Below are 16,702 nucleotides of genomic sequence, written 5' to 3' on the forward strand. Positions count from 1 at the left end.
TATTACATTTGCTATGTCCAAAACTGAACAAATTATCTCCTTAATTCCTACCCTGAATCTATCCTTCTTCCTGTGTTTCTTGCCTTTGTTAATGTTACCACTTTACTCATTTGTATTAGTTTGTTCTCGTGCTGCTAATAAAGACTTACCAGAGACTGGATAATTTATAAAGAAAAAGAGGTTTAATGGACTCACAATTTAACATGGCTGGGGAGACCTCACAATAATGGCAGAAGGTGAAATAAGAGCAAAGGCACGTCTTACATGATGGCAGGCAAGAGAACATGTGCAGGGGAACTCTCATTTATAAAACGATCAGGTCTCGTGAGACTTATCCACGACCATGAAAAACAGTATGGGGGAAACCACCCCCATGAGTCATTATCTCCATCTGCCCCTGCCCTTGACACATGGGGATTATTATAATTTAAGGTGAGAGCTGGGTGGGGACACAGCCAAACCATATCACCATTCATCTCCCATTCTTCCCTTTCTCTCACCAAGTCCTATTGTTTGATTCCACTTCCTGGACTCTCTTGAAATCATTCCACTCCATCCTTTGACCCCTCTCATCTCATTAATATCCATCACCTTTACTGGGGTTGAAAAACTTGTGATTTTTCTAAAACATAAATTTGATTGTGGTCTTTTCTTAAAAACAGTCCTCTCCATTCCATCTATTTTGGAAAAAATTGGTAATTTCCAAATTCACTGAAAGATGCACAAGGGTTTTTACGAACTGATCTTTAACTGACCTTCGAGCCACATCAGTTGTCATTCTCTCCCTGTGCCTTCCACTTACGTTGTACTCAAGGACTGACCATGCCTTTTCTTGCTTTTATGGTTTTGCATCTGACATTCCCTCTATTTTCCCTCCTGTCTACCTGCCTAAAGTGTACTTGTATTTCAAGATTTTGCTCAACAGCGTTATCTCTAGGAAACTTTCCTTAACATTTCTCCTGACCTTCTACATTGTTTTCCCTTTTTTTTTTTTTTTTTTTTTTTTTTTGAGACAGAGTCTTGTCCTGCTACCCAGGCTGGAGTGCAGTGGCACAATCATAGCCCAATGCAGCCTTAACCTCTTGAGCTCAAGCCATCCTCCCACCTCAGCCACCTGAGTAGCTGGGACTACAGGCATGCACCACCACATTTGACTAATTTTTGTATTTTTTTTGTAGGATGGGGTCTCACTATGTTGCCCAGGCTGGTCTCGAACTCCTGGTCTCAAGTGATCCTCTGGCCTCAGCTTCCTAAAATGTTGGGATTATAGGCATGAGCCACTGTTCCAAGCCTGTGTACCTTTCTTAGTCTCGTGTCATAGCACATATCACACTGCTTTGTGACTGTCCTCTGGCTTCCTATATTTCAATTCTGCTTCTTGAAGGTAAGGGCTATCTTTAATTTCTTAACCACAGCCTAGCACAGCATTTGACACATAATTAATTACACAACTGTCATAGTGTGGTTCTATAACTTCTTATATTCTTTTCAAAACCTTAAGAGGTCATTTCATTTTTTACCTGAAGTTCTTAAAGCAACCAAACCTCAGAAAGATTGGAATCTCACTTTTATGAGCAATATATGTCAGAATTGGGGTTATCTTTTGGAGCAGAAGTATCCACTCCATACTGAAAAGAATATAGAGCACTCCAATTAGAAAGAGTATATAGAACTAAGTTCTGCCTATTTTGTTTATTCAGCTTAAAATTTCCTACCAAAAGCCAGAGAATCCATCTTAGAACCTGGTTTTCTTAAATTTAGGGAGAACTTTGGAAGAGAAGTTAAAGAAGGTGTCAAAAGTTAATTTTCATTGCTATAAATGATATTTTCTTTAAAATATGTTTAGACCTTAGGAAGAACAGGCATTTTCCCTCCCCTTTGTCCCTGCAAATTTCTTAACTGGCTATCACGGCTCATAGTATGTAATCATTACCTGAAAAGTACTATTTTTCTTATCCTTTGCTCTTGTTGTCCCATATTAGGGTTTAATAAACTTGCTGTCCTGTTCTTAGGGTCAATTGCAAGCAATATTTTATCAAACCAAATTCTGCTTTTTTAACTTTATGACTTCTTTTTTTTTTTTTTTTTTTTTTTTGAGACGGAGTCTTTCTCTGTCCCCCAGGCTGGAGTGCAGTGGCGCGATCTCGGCTCACTGCAAGCTCCGCCTCCCGGGTTCATGCCATTCTCCTGCCTCAGCCTCCCGAGTAGCTGGGACTACAGGCGCCTGCCAACACGCCCGGCTAATTTTTTGTATTTTTAGTAGAGACGGGGTTTCACTATGTTAGCCAGGATGGTCTCAGTCTCCTGACCTCGTGATCCGCCCGCCTCGGCCTCCCAAAGTGCTGGGATTACAGGTTTGAGCCACCACACCCGGCCAACTTTATGACTTCTATAGGCTCCCTAAAGACACTTCAAGTAAAGCTAATGAATTCTCTTTTTACTATTAGATCTTGTATTTCTGTGAGCTATTAAAACTAGCTGTTATATAACAACAAATTAAATGCTGTTGATTTTCTTGTTTTTAGGGGTTCCTTCAGGATTCACAAGTACTATTGGGTTGGAAAATCTGGGAGAATGATAGTTATTGATGAAACTGCTCTATTATCGTTCATTAAGCTGGAGTAGATCACAGTTTGAGGGTAAACTACATAAAATGAAGGCCACTATTTTAGATGGATGCCTGATAGTACTTATCAGTATACCCTTGCTTCCTTATGGAGCTCTCTTTTTTGTAATTTATTTAATGAGGTCCTTTGATTCCTTGGTTATCAAGTGAAGATATTCTTTTTTAACTCAAAACATATTTATAAAATTAATTTATACATAGTATATAGTGGATATTAGAGTTTAAAAAGAATGTATTTTTTAATGGAGAGGAATATCAATATTTTTGCAACCCCAATAAATTGTAGTAAATTGTAACAATTATTTTCTTCCAAAAGTGTAATTTTCTTGAGGACAAGATATCTTTGTATTCTCATTAACCATAAGAGTACATTGGTAGCTTATGTTCAGTTGTTGGTTAAATGAATGAATTGAGCCATGCCTGTAGGACTGAATAGCTACTAATACCATCTATCATTTCTGTTTATAGGTACTACCATTTAAAGGTACCTTCTTCTCAGCAAATCTATGATAAAAAATATAAGTAACAGGAGAAGAAATAACTGTTATTTGTCAAGTGACAAGCTTTTAATGTCAGAATGGCTCACCTAAAGCGACTAGTAAAATTACACATTAAAAGACATTACCATAAAAAGTTCTGGAAGCTTGGTGCAGTAATTTTTTTCTTTATAATAGTTTTGGTTTTAATGCAAAGAGAAGTAAGTGTTCAATATTCCAAAGAGGAATCAAGGATGGAAAGAAACATGAAAAACAAAAACAAGATGTTGGATTTAATGCTAGAAGCTGTAAACAATATTAAGGATGCAATGCCAAAAATGCAAATAGGAGCACCTGTCAGGCAAAACATTGATGCTGGTGAGAGACCTTGTTTGCAAGGATATTATACAGCAGCAGAATTGAAGCCTGTCCTTGACCGTCCACCTCAGGATTCAAATGCACCTGGTGCTTCTGGTAAAGCATTCAAGACAACCAATTTAAGTGCTGAAGAGCAAAAGGAAAAGGAACGTGGGGAAGCTAAACACTGCTTTAATGCTTTCGCAAGTGACAGGATTTCTTTGCACCGAGATCTTGGACCAGACACTCGACCTCCTGAGTATGTTGAAGAATATTTGTTGTTTATTCTTTATCACCAGGCTTTGCAGGGGAGAAAGGGGTGAGCTAAGGAAGTTATCTGTTTTTTAGCTACTCTAAGGCAGAAAATCAGCAAATACTGTTTATTTAACCTGTTGTATTTATTTTTTGCTTATAATGATTGAGGCTACATATCCCTATTTATGCTTGGTGAGGCAGTGCAGATATGAAAAGTTATTAGCTTGGAAATTAGAAAACTGAATTCTAGATCTGACTGCTATCCACAAGGAAATCCTTTATTCCTAAATACTGTGGTTTTCTCATCTATTTAGGGGGAATTATTGGACAATTTTTATAGGAAGTAGAAGGTAGAGGAATTGTTTTCATTTCTCTGTGTATTTCTTTGGAATAAAAATGTTTAAAAATATGCCAAGATTTTGGAACTGTTGGATAATATTTTATGTATGTGTAAACCAATTCACAGACTTTGTGATTACTTTGACTCAAAGTTTTTGAGTACCTAATTATATTTCAGAATGCCCTATTTTTTGTAAACAATCCCGAGTAGCTGGGATTACAGGCGCCCGCCACCACAGCTGGCTAATTTTTTGTATTTTTAGTAGAAACAGGGTTTCACCGTGTTGCCCAGGCTGGTCTTGAACTCCTGACCTCAGGTGATCCGCCTGCCTCGGCCTCCCAAAGTGCTGGGAGTACAGGCATGAGCCATTGCGCCCAGCCCACCCTCAGCAGATTGTTTATTATTATTTATTATTATTATTATTATTTTGAGATGGAGTCTTTCTCTTTCACTGAGGCTGGAGTGCAGTGGTGTGATCTCGGCTCACTGCAACCTCTGCCTCCCGGGTTCAAGCGATTCTCCAGTGTCAGGCTCCGGAGTAGCTGGGACTACAGGCATGTGGCACCACGTCCGGCTAATTTTTGTATTTTTAATAGAGACGGGGTTTCACCATGTTGGCCAGGCTGGTCTTGAACTCCTGATCTCAAGTGATCGGCCCACCTCAGCCTCCCAAAGTGCTGGGATTACAGGCATGAGCCACTGCACCCAGCCCCTCAGTAGATTTTTAAGTGTACAAGATAGGCCAGGTTCGGTGGCTCACACCTGTAATCCCAGCACTTTGGGAGGCCGAGGAGGGCAGATCACCTGATGTCAGGAGTTTGAGAGCAGCCTGGCCAACATGGTGAAACCCCGTCTCTATTAAAAATACAAAAATTAGCCAGACAGGGTGCCCTGTGCCTGTAGTCCCAGCTACTCGGGAGCCTGACGCTGGAGAATTGCTTGAACCTTGGGGGTGGAGGTTGAAGTGAGTGGAGATCCATGCCATTGCACCCCAGCCTGGGTGACGAGAACGAAACTCCATCTCCAAAAAACAAAAAAAAAAAGAGTACAAGATAAACCGGAAGCAAACAATGCCTATGTATTTTGCTTTGCTTTCTGGATATTAAAGAATTACATTTGGCAGTGAACTTGAAGATAACTTTTGGTCTATTGTTTCACTCAGGTTTTTCTAGATTTAGGATTATCAATACCGGATCCAAGTATATGAGTCCCTTAATGTTGAAACTGTGTAGCTTAGATTTCTGTTGAGCTATTCTAATCTGATTGATTCAAGTTTAAGTTGTTCATAATTTTTAAATGAATGTGTAAAGAAACTAATATCTATAAAATATTCTAGCTGTTATAACAAGGCATGTTATATTTCCTTTTATACAGTAATAGATTAGAATGCAGTATTGCACTTTACTGATTTGAGGAGAGGTTTTGACTGAAAAGTAAGCTACATTAAAAATCAGTAATCATGATTTTTATTCTTTTGACATGACAATCAGTGACAGCTCAAAATGAGCTTTTTTCTCCCAATATAGCATTAAGAAGCTGCAATAATTTTCAATAATGTTAATCGCTAAGTAAGTGAAAAACAAGCACATTAACAACACTTTTTGGTTGAAGATTTAATTATTTCTTACTTTGGACAGAGTTTTGTATAGGTGGAAAAGATTTGTTTTTTGACTTCGTGATCTGCCTGCCTTGGCCTCCCAAAGTGCTGGGATTAAAGGCATGAGCTACCGTGCCTGGCCTGGCCAACATGGTGAAACCTCATCTGTACTAAAAATACATAAATCAGGTGGGCATGGTGACGTGTGCCTGTAGTTCCAGCTACTTGGGAGGCTGAGGCAGGAGAATCACTTGAACCCGGGAGGCGGAAGTTACAGTGAGCCGAGATTGCACCATTGCACTCCAGCCTGGTGACAGAGCAAGACTCCGTCTCAAAAAAAAAAAGATTTGTTTTTTACTTTGAATGTAACCAGTATCAGCAAATAACACATTTTCTGAAGAATTGCTAATGTTTTCCATGCTCATTAGAAATATAGACCTAGTTTCTTCCAAAGCCAGATGGTCATGTGACTGATAATTTAAGCATGTTTCTATGTGCCAGGTTTTTCAAGTGGTTTGACTGGAATGATACAGTCACTTTGGCAAGTTATTTTAATTGCCCTATTTTAAATATGTAAAACAGTTTTCAAAGCATACATTTAACATGTTGTTTCAAAATGAATGGGGTTTATGAAATTATATTGTGAAATTTTATTACCTGTATTAATGATATAACATGACATTTTTACTTGATATTGGTAATTATCAGTTAAGCAAATAAATCCTAGTTTAAACTGACGGAAAATCTTGCAAGATTAAAGTGATAACATTTTACTAGTATGAATTTTTATGAAATTTTATACTTTAAATCTTCAAAACCATTTTATAATTATCGATTAATACTATATTAATTAACCACATAGCAAATAAAGGTAGGAAAAAAATCTTATACTCAGAATTTCACTTTCTCCTCAAAATGCTTATAACAAATCATAGGTTTCCCCTTTTTTTTCCTTTACAAATAAAATACCACAATATGGAATTTTTCATAATTTTTACTTCTAGTTTATGTTGGTTATAAACTTTTATGGGTTCAAAATATAAGCTTATATTTAGTCATTTATTTCTGTGTAATTATGGTTCAAGTGTGTATATGAATAGTGTTTTTTTTTTAATTGGTAGTTTATCCAAAATTCAATTTAGAATAAATAATTTGTTTTTATTTAGGAATGATGAAGAAGGTGCTTATTTTTTCTGCCCATGCACCTGTATCATGCTCTGAAATCATGAAGAAACTGAAGAGCAATGCCACTTTCACTCAGAACCCATCCTCTCCTTTTTCTAATCTGTTATTGACATCTTCTCTTGATATTTTACCCCAATCCAACTCCTTTTTTTATCACTACAAATATTCCATTCTAAAGACTTGCTGTTAGAAAAGGGTATCAGAGACATTCCTATTGAGGTATGAGTATGAAAGTAATTAATGGGATAATTTGTGTATCTTTTTTAGGGCGGTTTTCTCAGGCCCCTAATATCACACTGGAGGCTACAGTTTCCCCATTGGCCCTGGCAGAGGAACTGAAGGGTGTTGGGCTCTTATCTCCATGAGTAAATGATTTACTTCCTTATCTTTGTGTTTGAGCAGCACTGTTTAATTGTTCACACACTGTATTTACTGTGCCTTTTGACTGTAAGGGAGGATTTCATAGTCTGTTGTCCAAAATTGTACAGCCACTTATGGTTTTTAAGTGACCTTAAAGATATAGTTGCTTTATTTGCTTATCTTTCCCATAAACCTCACACAGTCTTATTTTATGTCCCAGTGACTTGAAGTCCTCTCCTATATGTTCTTTCATTTAATCCTCACCTCAATTCAGCAGGCTTGGCACTGTGGTTATCTCCACATCTCTAGCCTCAATGGCTGGAGACTATACAGACTCATCTGGACCCCAGTGGCTTAATATGAAGATATTTTTCATTGAGGAAAGACATTCCTATACAAATGAATTTGATATCAATTTATAACTAATGTTTTTAGCTAATAGATAGTACCACTAATCAGTTAAGGGCACTTAGGGTCTCTCTCCCTATGCCCAATCAATATTTTAGATGGTGACATGATCACAGGACTTTTAACATGGATTTAGGTCTTCATTTAGATCTTTATTTCTATGTATTTTTTAAAGGGTTTTTTAAATGCTAGTCTTACTTAATAGTAGATCAAGTTATTGGAGCAAAATCTTTAACACATGGCAAATGGCAGTACTTAATAAGTATTTGCTGAATGATGAACATCATAAAAACATAGGTTTAGGCTGGACATGATGGCTTACGCCTATAATCCCAACACTATGGGAGGCTGAGGCAGGAAGATTGCTTGAGGTCAGGAGTTCAAGACCAGCCTGGGCAACATCACAGACTCTCTCTGTATTTTAAATAATAATAATAAGAGGAACATAGGTTTTACAATAAAGCTATATTTTCCCTTTTGATTCTGTGTACAGATTAAGTAAATTGATTCAATAAACCTAGGAAATAATAAACCTATATTACATACTTAGGTAAATAATTAAAGATAATCTTTATAAAAATGATTTAATAGGGTGGGCGCAGTGGCACATGTCTGTAATCCCAGCACTTTGGGAGGCCAAGGCGGGCAGATCACAAGGTCAGGTGATCGAGACCATCCTGGCTAACATGGCAAAACCCCATCTCTACTAAAAATACCAAAAATTAGCAGCGCGTGGTGGCGGGCACCTGTAGTTCCAGCTACTTGGGAGGCTGAGGCAGGAGAAATGTGTGAACCTGGGAGGTGAAGCTTGCAGTGAGCCGAGATCGCGCCACTGCACTCCAGCTTGGGTGACAGAGTGAGACTCCATCAAAAAAAAAAAAAAAAAAAATTAACAAAGTGGTACAATTTTTAAAGTTGCAAATATGAAAAATGGATGATTTCTGCATGAAATAAGAAAAATTTGGTTTTTATTTGAGCAATTATAAGGATTTGTCATTTTTACATGCTGTCTCATTGTAGGTTATTTTCATTATTTAAAATGTTATTTGCATTTAAAATTATATTGTTGAGAAAGCTATAATAACATGTTGTAATCCTTGATATGTTGTCATCTCTGTTGGTAAACATCATCTCTGGGTGAGTGATTTGCTTGTAAAAAAGTTGTTTTCATTTATTTACATTTTATATAGCATTGAGATTATATTACATAGAAGAAAACTATCATTTTTCAGTGATAAAGATTCAATAATGATAATGTTAGCAATGGTATAGCTGTGAAATAAAATTATAAAATTTGTAATTGTTTTTCTACTTCTTTGACTTCTTCTAGATGTATTGAACAAAAATTTAAGCGCTGCCCTCCCCTGCCCACCACCAGTGTCATAATCGTTTTTCATAATGAAGCGTGGTCCACGTTGCTTAGAACTGTCCACAGTGTGCTCTATTCTTCACCTGCAATACTGCTGAAGGAAATCATTTTGGTGGATGATGCTAGTGTAGATGGTAAGAAAGCACATGCAAATTAGATTGTTTCCCAAATCCATATGGTGGTATCTACAGTTTACTTGGTTATATGATGCTCTCTGTATGCCATCCCAGAGCCTGAATATAATAGTTTGGATAGTGGGTATGCTGAATGAAATTAGAATCCAAGATGAACATATTCAAATATTTTCAAATGCAGAAATGTATGAAACACCATTATTCATAACTATGTAGTCCTCAATGTGAGACTGTTATTGTAAGGCATAGAGGTTAAGAGCACAGACCTGAGCCTTTGAGTCAGGCTGCCTTGATTTGAATCCCAGCTCTTTTCCTAACCAACTATATGACTTGGGCAAGTTACTCAACCTCTCTGCTGTGATTTATCAGCAAAATGGGAATAATGCCATATTTCATGAAATATATTATGTGTCATTAATTTATAAATCACTTGAGAAAACCCACAGCTAATTAAACTTAACATGCCATTGATTATAAGAAATTGATTATAAGAAGAATCCAATTGTGTAGCTTAAAATTGAGGAAATACAGAACTAGTACATAACTTATAGAGTTGTTTTAAAGACTAAATGAGTTAATATAAATAATATTTCAATAAATAACATAAATGAATAGTTAAAAATCACTAGAGTCACCATGTTCTATTTTATTTCGGTGTTCTTAAATATTCCAATATTACTTACAATGTTAGCCAAATTCTTTAGTACATTTCCACTTAAAATTGGAAGTCAAATACTAAATTACACATTTTAAATTGGAATCACAAGGCTAATTTAACAAATGCTCTAACTTGTAAATTTTCAAACATCATAAGTATTTTAAATATTGTGTCAAACAGATACATATTATTTCAATGATTACAAAATTTATTCCTTAATAAATCCAAGTTTGGAGTTAGATTCCTGAAGGTCAGATGTCTCATTTTATCCTCCCAGCAATGTCTTGTGATGGTGAGGCCTATTATCCTCATCTTAAAGAAACTGAGGCAGAGAAAAGGTAAAATTCCTTGCCCAAGGTCACACAGCTAAAAGTAATTGTGCCATAAAGTGAAATCAGGACATCTGATTTCATGTAGCTTTCTGTTCTTAACCTCCCTAATAAAGGGTGTGCATGGGAGCTAAATTTAGAGTGCAGATATAAATTTACGGGAAGTTTATATGTTGCGGGTAAGTAAATTTTTTTTTTTTTTTTTTTTTTTTTTTTTACAAATTCCAACAGTGAGAGGGTATATTGAAGGAATCTGTAGTAACTCCATTTAAAATAATTCTAATCAAGAATGTTGAAATTTTTACAAGCCTCTTAAAACAGACAATGTTTATGATTATATATTTAAGATGAGTTAACAATTCTGCTTGTCTTTCTGAGAATTATTTCTGAGGTAGTTAGAAGGTGTTAAAAGCTTAATCTGAGAATTATTTTGAGGCAGTTAGAAGGTGTTAAAAAGTTAATCTATTACTCTGAGACAACAGTGTTTTGATAGAATTATTTTTCCACAAGGGTTGTTCCTGCACTTACCTCTCTTATGAATGTTTAAGCTTTAAATAAGTAGCTCTCTTAACTGAACCACTGGAGAATTGAAAAAAAGGTTATATTATCACAGATAAAAGCAAAGTCATCTGCATTTGCTTCTAAAATCTGGCAGAAGCAAACTTTTGCCCCAGGACATTTGTTGATTTTCTTAACATTCCCAAATCTTTTTGAGGCTATGTTTTGGGCCCAAGAAGTCTGCTTGAAGAACTGCATTTTGTACTCAGTAAGATATCAAAATTTTAATTGTGAAAAACAGGCTTAAGAAGTTGTTTCAGAATATGAACACCTGGGCACAGTGGCTCACCCTGTAATCCCAGCATTTTGGGAGGCTGAGGCCGGCAAATAGCTTGAGTTCAGGAGTTCCAGACCAGCCTGGGCAACATGATGAAACCCTGTCTCTAAAAAAAAAAAAAAAAAAAAAAAAAAAAAAAAAAAAAAAAAGAGAAGAAAAGAAAAATTAGCTGGGCGTGTTTCAGCATGCCTGTGGTCCCAGCTACTTGGGAAGCTGAGGAAAACTGCTTGCAGCCCAGAGGTGGAGGTTGCAGTGAGTTGTGCCACTGCACTCCACCCTGGGCGACAGAGCAAGACTTTGTCTCAAAACCAAACCAAACAGACAAAAAAACAACACTAGATTGACATTTGTTAATAACTTTTTTAAAACCTATGATCTCAATTTTTGCTTATTACAAACCTTATCCAATTTGGTATATTGAATATCTTAAAGTATATACCCAATACTAAAATTTGCCTGTTTCATATTTTACTAAGTAAAATTCTGTCAGGAGACTCCACAAAGCTTTCACAAATTTTTCTGCTGACTCTGTGTAGGAATCGTCCCAAACTGCTATAGCCATGGACTTTCTGACGTGGCTCAACATTTTGGTGTTAAATTATTTTGATCCTTGCTTAAATATCAGAGGCCTTTTGATATTTGACATTTTTCTTTAAGATTTCCAGATTTAAATACCAATTTCAAAGCATTGAATGTCTTTTTGGCCAAATTCCATATCTTTCACTCTTGTAGTCAATCTTCTCAGACCTCTGAATGAGTCTTCTGAATGGCTAGGGTTGACTCCATTTGAAGTTTCTCACTTCCCTCCAAACACATTATATTTATTGATAGGAAGTGTACAGAATAAGTATGTGTTACAGTGTTTTGTGTTACAGTAGTGATAATTTGCATAGCTAGCCTTTTTCCCCAGTAAGGAGTTAAAGATAAAATTTTCATTTTACTGGAAGGACACATGCAACTGTTAAGATTATGAATTTGGAAGGATCATTGCTCTGTGGTTTCATTAGCTTTCATAAGCTATATATGAAAATACATTTAGAAAGAATTAATCCTGATTTTTTTTTCCTTACAGAGTACTTACATGATAAACTAGATGAATACGTAAAACAATTTTCTATAGTAAAAATAGTCAGACAAAGAGAAAGAAAAGGTCTGATCACTGCTCGGTTGCTAGGAGCAACAGTCGCAACAGCTGAAACACTCACATTTTTAGACGCTCACTGTAAGTATATATGTATGGATATGGTTGTAACATTTTCCCTCCCTCTCTATTTTAAAAGGTAAGGAAGACTTTTCTTTTCTAAATGCCTAATTGCATTTTCTTTAACAGCGTTTTCAACTGGTGATTATAGCAATGACAGCCCAAGCAGATAACAGCTCTGTGGAGAAAATTCCTTTCACTTATGCAGAATTCTTATCTCCTTTGTGTTTAAGTTTCCTCAACTTTAATGTTCTCCAGTTACTAGCTGTTCCAGCCAGTTATCCTTGCCTCGTTTTTTTTTCCATGTTTCTTTTCTGTTAAGAAAAAAAAAGTGTTTGTTTGTTTGTTTTTTTCTTGATTCCTACACTTTAAAGTGAATGAAAGCTTGTTTACTATTTAAATGGGCATGGTGGTTCATGCCTGTAATCCTAGCACTTTGGGAGGCCGGCGTTGGTGAATCACTTGAGGTCAGGAGTTCAAGACCAGCCTGGCCAACAAGGTGAAACCCCGTCTCTACTAAAAATACAAAAATTAGCCAGGCATGGTGACGTGTGCCTGTAATTCCAGCTACTAGGGAGACTGAGGAATGGGAATCATTTGAACCCGGGAGGCAGAGGTTGCAGTGAGCTGAGATTGTACCACTGCACTCTAGCCTGGGCGGCAGAGTAATACTCCGTTTCAAAATGAATGAATGAATGAATGAATGTAATCCACCCTATCATTAAACTTTGTCCTAGTACTGCTGCTTTTTTTATATTTTAGTTTTTGTGTGTGTGTTTTTTTTTAATTTGCAGACTCCTTGGCATAAAAAGGAGTCTGCGAATTTTCAATAAAAACCACAAAACCAAAATATGTTTATATATATAGTTTTTATGCCAGGTTAGAGGTGCCCCATCCCATCTTCTTTGGTATCCCTTACATAAACATTGTCAATTTTTGTTTGACTTTGCTGCTGTTGGTTTTTCTTTGTACTTTAATTATTTTCAGAGTCAAAGTTTTTGATATTTGGAAAGCATTTTTAGAGTCAATGTGTCATATGCATGCTAGTTATTACTAAAATGTCATTTTGTCCCTTGAACTTTGAGTTTAGTGGGCTATACTCTGTATGAGTGTCTAGCTTTGAATTGGCCAGTGCTTAGATTATGTTTCATCCAATTACTAGTTTTGAGCACACACCGATTATTACAGAAGGGCTTTTGGATGTGCTTGGGTTGCTTAGAGCCATCACATTCAGTTCTCTTTTAATACCAGACATTTAGAAAATGAAGAGAACACTAAAGGTAATCCTAGAGAGGTGCTTTAAAAAGGAAAATACCATCCTCTGGTATTTCTTTTCCTTGTTCAAAATTACAATAAGATCATACTGGACATTCTTACCCACTACCCACTGGGTGGATATGTCTGACGGTCCTCCTGGACCATGACTGCCAAATACTGCTTTGTGGGGAGCCCAGAATAGGACAGCACATGCATTGGCTGAACTTGCTGTGTGTTATATAAAACAGCCTGGCCTGTGACCAGAGCCTAGACCTATCATGACATGAAACTCCTTGGCCCTCCCTTTATATTAGGTCTGGGGCAGCTTTGAATGGTCCTTCTTCTCCAGTTGCTAAAATCGGAATTTATACTGACTCCTTATTTTCTCCTAAGACCCAGTCAGATAAATGAAAATTTCAATTACTGTACCTTACTCAGGGAGATACGAGTTTAAATAAACCAGAACACATTTAGGGCCAGGTAATGTGGAACAGCAAAAAGCTACCTTTGATTCATAGGCCATTTTAACACATCATCTAAATTTTAAATACACTAGTGTTATTTTGCATCTTTTGTAGAAGAAAGAAGGTCATCATCTGTAGGGGAATTTTTCTAACTGTACTGAATCTTTTTTCACCTTTTTCATCCTACCCTCATCTCATCACAATAAACCTTTAAGAAATCTCCCCTTCTGGAGATCTATTGTACAACATGGTGACTGTAATTAATAATAATATATTGTCTACTCAAAAATTGCTAAGAGTAGATCTTAGATGTTCTTACCACCCGCTCCATAAGCCGATAAGGTGATGGATATGTTAATTAGCTTGATTGCAATAATCATTTTACAATGTATACATATATAAACACTATGATATACACTGTAAATATATAGAATTTTTATTTGTCTGTTGTAGTATCTCAATAAATCTGAGTAAGAAAGAAATCTCCATTATACACATGTTCAAAACGCAAATTGACTCTGTTATTCTCATTTCTCTGTAAACCTTCACCTAAATAACTAAAGAAAAAAACTTCAATGTTTTTATTGAATTAATTAAAATTCCGTTCCCTCCAGGTGAGTGTTTCTATGGTTGGTTAGAACCTCTGTTGGCCAGAATAGCTGAGAACTACACGGCTGTCGTAAGTCCAGATATTGCATCCATAGATCTGAACACGTTTGAATTCAACAAACCTTCTCCTTATGGAAGTAACCATAACCGTGGAAATTTTGACTGGAGTCTTTCATTTGGCTGGGAGTCGCTTCCTGATCATGAGAAGCAAAGAAGGAAAGATGAAACCTACCCAATTAAGTAAGATGATTGCTCTCAGAGTCTTATATTTACACCCTATACCATACATTGAATACATACGCACTGTTTGCTTTATAGCAATTGCCTCTGAGGTAATTGATAAAGAATGCACATATTCTATATAAAGAGAATCTAAAAGTCATTGATCTCTGTACTTACTTATACATGATGTTGCTGAGTAAGAGGTAGTGAGTGAGCTCTTATGTCTTCCTCATCAATCATTACTTAAAAATCGTAAAACATGGTAGGAGAAGACATTTAAGTTTACTCCAATGGGAGAGGACACCAAGTACTCCCCCCCACCCCAAAAATCTTGACTTTGAAGATAGCACTTCTAGTTTTTATTAATCTGAATAAAAGCTTTGAAAATGTGATATGGCTTTAATTTTTTTAATTTCAGTTCTTAAAATATGCTATTTTATCTTGTTTAGTTTTTATAACAAAATTTGACAATGGATTATTTTTCAGAACACCCACTTTTGCAGGAGGACTTTTTTCCATATCAAAAGAATATTTTGAGTATATTGGAAGTTACGATGAAGAAATGGAAATCTGGGGAGGTGAAAATATAGAAATGTCTTTCAGAGTAAGTTTATGGAAATTAAATATAGCAGATATATTAAACGGTGAAATATATTGTGTTCTAATCAGCTGGTACATATGATTACAGATGTGTGCACTCTACTTTTTGTGCTTTCTGAAACTTAATTGCTGGAAATTTTGGAATAAGAATATTTTCTTTTAATATGTAACTTAATATATTTATTCATTGTTGCCAATGTAACAAAAGGAATCAGTTAAACTCCTGTGTCCAGGCAGTAACACCAATTAATGCACTTGTAGCTACTGAATTCCAGCCAAGATAAATATAATTAAATGTAGTGCTTCAGGAAATGAGTTGATCATCAAGGGAGTTAGAATGGAAAAACATTTATGAATAATTTTAAAGGACATTGGACTTAACTGTTTGGATTGAATGAGCTGGATTTTTTCTATATATATTATAAGTTAATACAAAAAAAGGCTTTGGGTAGACTCTGTATGTACCTTATGTATTTGATTTCATGAGTTTCATTTTCTGCAGTAACTTTATCATTCATTTTTCATCTCTTAGGCTGGAATGTAGTGGAAAAAGAACTGAACTAGGAGTTAGAAGATTTAAGTTTTGGCTTGGGCTCCATCACATACTGGCAGTGATGATCTTAGCCAAGTTTGAACTGCTTATAGCGGGATCTTGTTTATTCATTTCAGTATTTCCAACCCCTAGCACGTGTTGGGTCACAAGCACAGTTTGTCGAATTGAACATATCACTGAGTCTTCTCATTTGTTCAAGAAAGAAAGGAGAGAAAGAGATTGTAATCACTTGCTCTACTACAAGCACATAGTATTAAATATGACTTTTTTCTGATTCTTTGCTTGGTAACTATGGCAGTCAATTATTAAGATATTTAAGTGAAAAGGCATTGATTTCATGATTTGCCATTTTATTTAGCATTAATGCAAATAAGGTTTTTTTTGACATTTTATCTCTAAATTGGCATGAATTTTTAAATAATCATCCACTACTTTGCAAGTTCAGTAGAATGGTCATTGGTAATAATAGCCATCTGTAATTGTTTTCTTGGTTACAAAATTGAATATACAAGAGATAAATAGGGTCTGAGTCCACTTATATCCAAGCTTAGAAGAGAAACTCTAGTTTAAGTGACTATGTCAGTAGTTCAGACAGAAGTCAAATGCATAAGAGCCTTTAGTTTTCTGTGCATATTAGAGAACTTACATAATTATTTGCAAAAACAAAAGCCTGGAATTCATTTTTATGAAAAATCTGAAATCGCCATTTTGTTAACTTACTGAAAATGCACTTCTGTTGTCTTTAGTGTCTATGCCATTTAATAAAATAATTCCTTACATTTAAGAACTTAAGTTGAAATGGCAGGGGACAGAGACTATTTGTAATATTGTAATCTCTAATTTTGTTTTTCATAATACCTTAAAGGT

General features: G+C 35.8%; 1 protein-coding gene across 1 annotated transcript in view; it reads left to right on the forward strand.

Annotated features, from left to right (window-relative positions):
- The window catches only part of GALNT3 (polypeptide N-acetylgalactosaminyltransferase 3), a 45,158-nt gene that overhangs the window by 18,950 nt on the left and 9,506 nt on the right, over positions 1-16,702 (forward strand). The window contains exons 2-6 of the mRNA XM_003266189.4: positions 3,095-3,718; positions 8,935-9,107; positions 12,002-12,151; positions 14,466-14,700; positions 15,169-15,286. Of these exons, the coding sequence (XP_003266237.2) occupies positions 3,204-3,718; positions 8,935-9,107; positions 12,002-12,151; positions 14,466-14,700; positions 15,169-15,286 (1,191 nt within the window). The 5' untranslated portion in view covers positions 3,095-3,203. The remainder of the gene's footprint in view (positions 1-3,094; positions 3,719-8,934; positions 9,108-12,001; positions 12,152-14,465; positions 14,701-15,168; positions 15,287-16,702) is intronic.

Source organism: Nomascus leucogenys, chromosome 17, assembly GCF_006542625.1.
Source record: "Nomascus leucogenys isolate Asia chromosome 17, Asia_NLE_v1, whole genome shotgun sequence".
Taxonomy (NCBI): Eukaryota; Metazoa; Chordata; class Mammalia; order Primates; family Hylobatidae; genus Nomascus; species Nomascus leucogenys.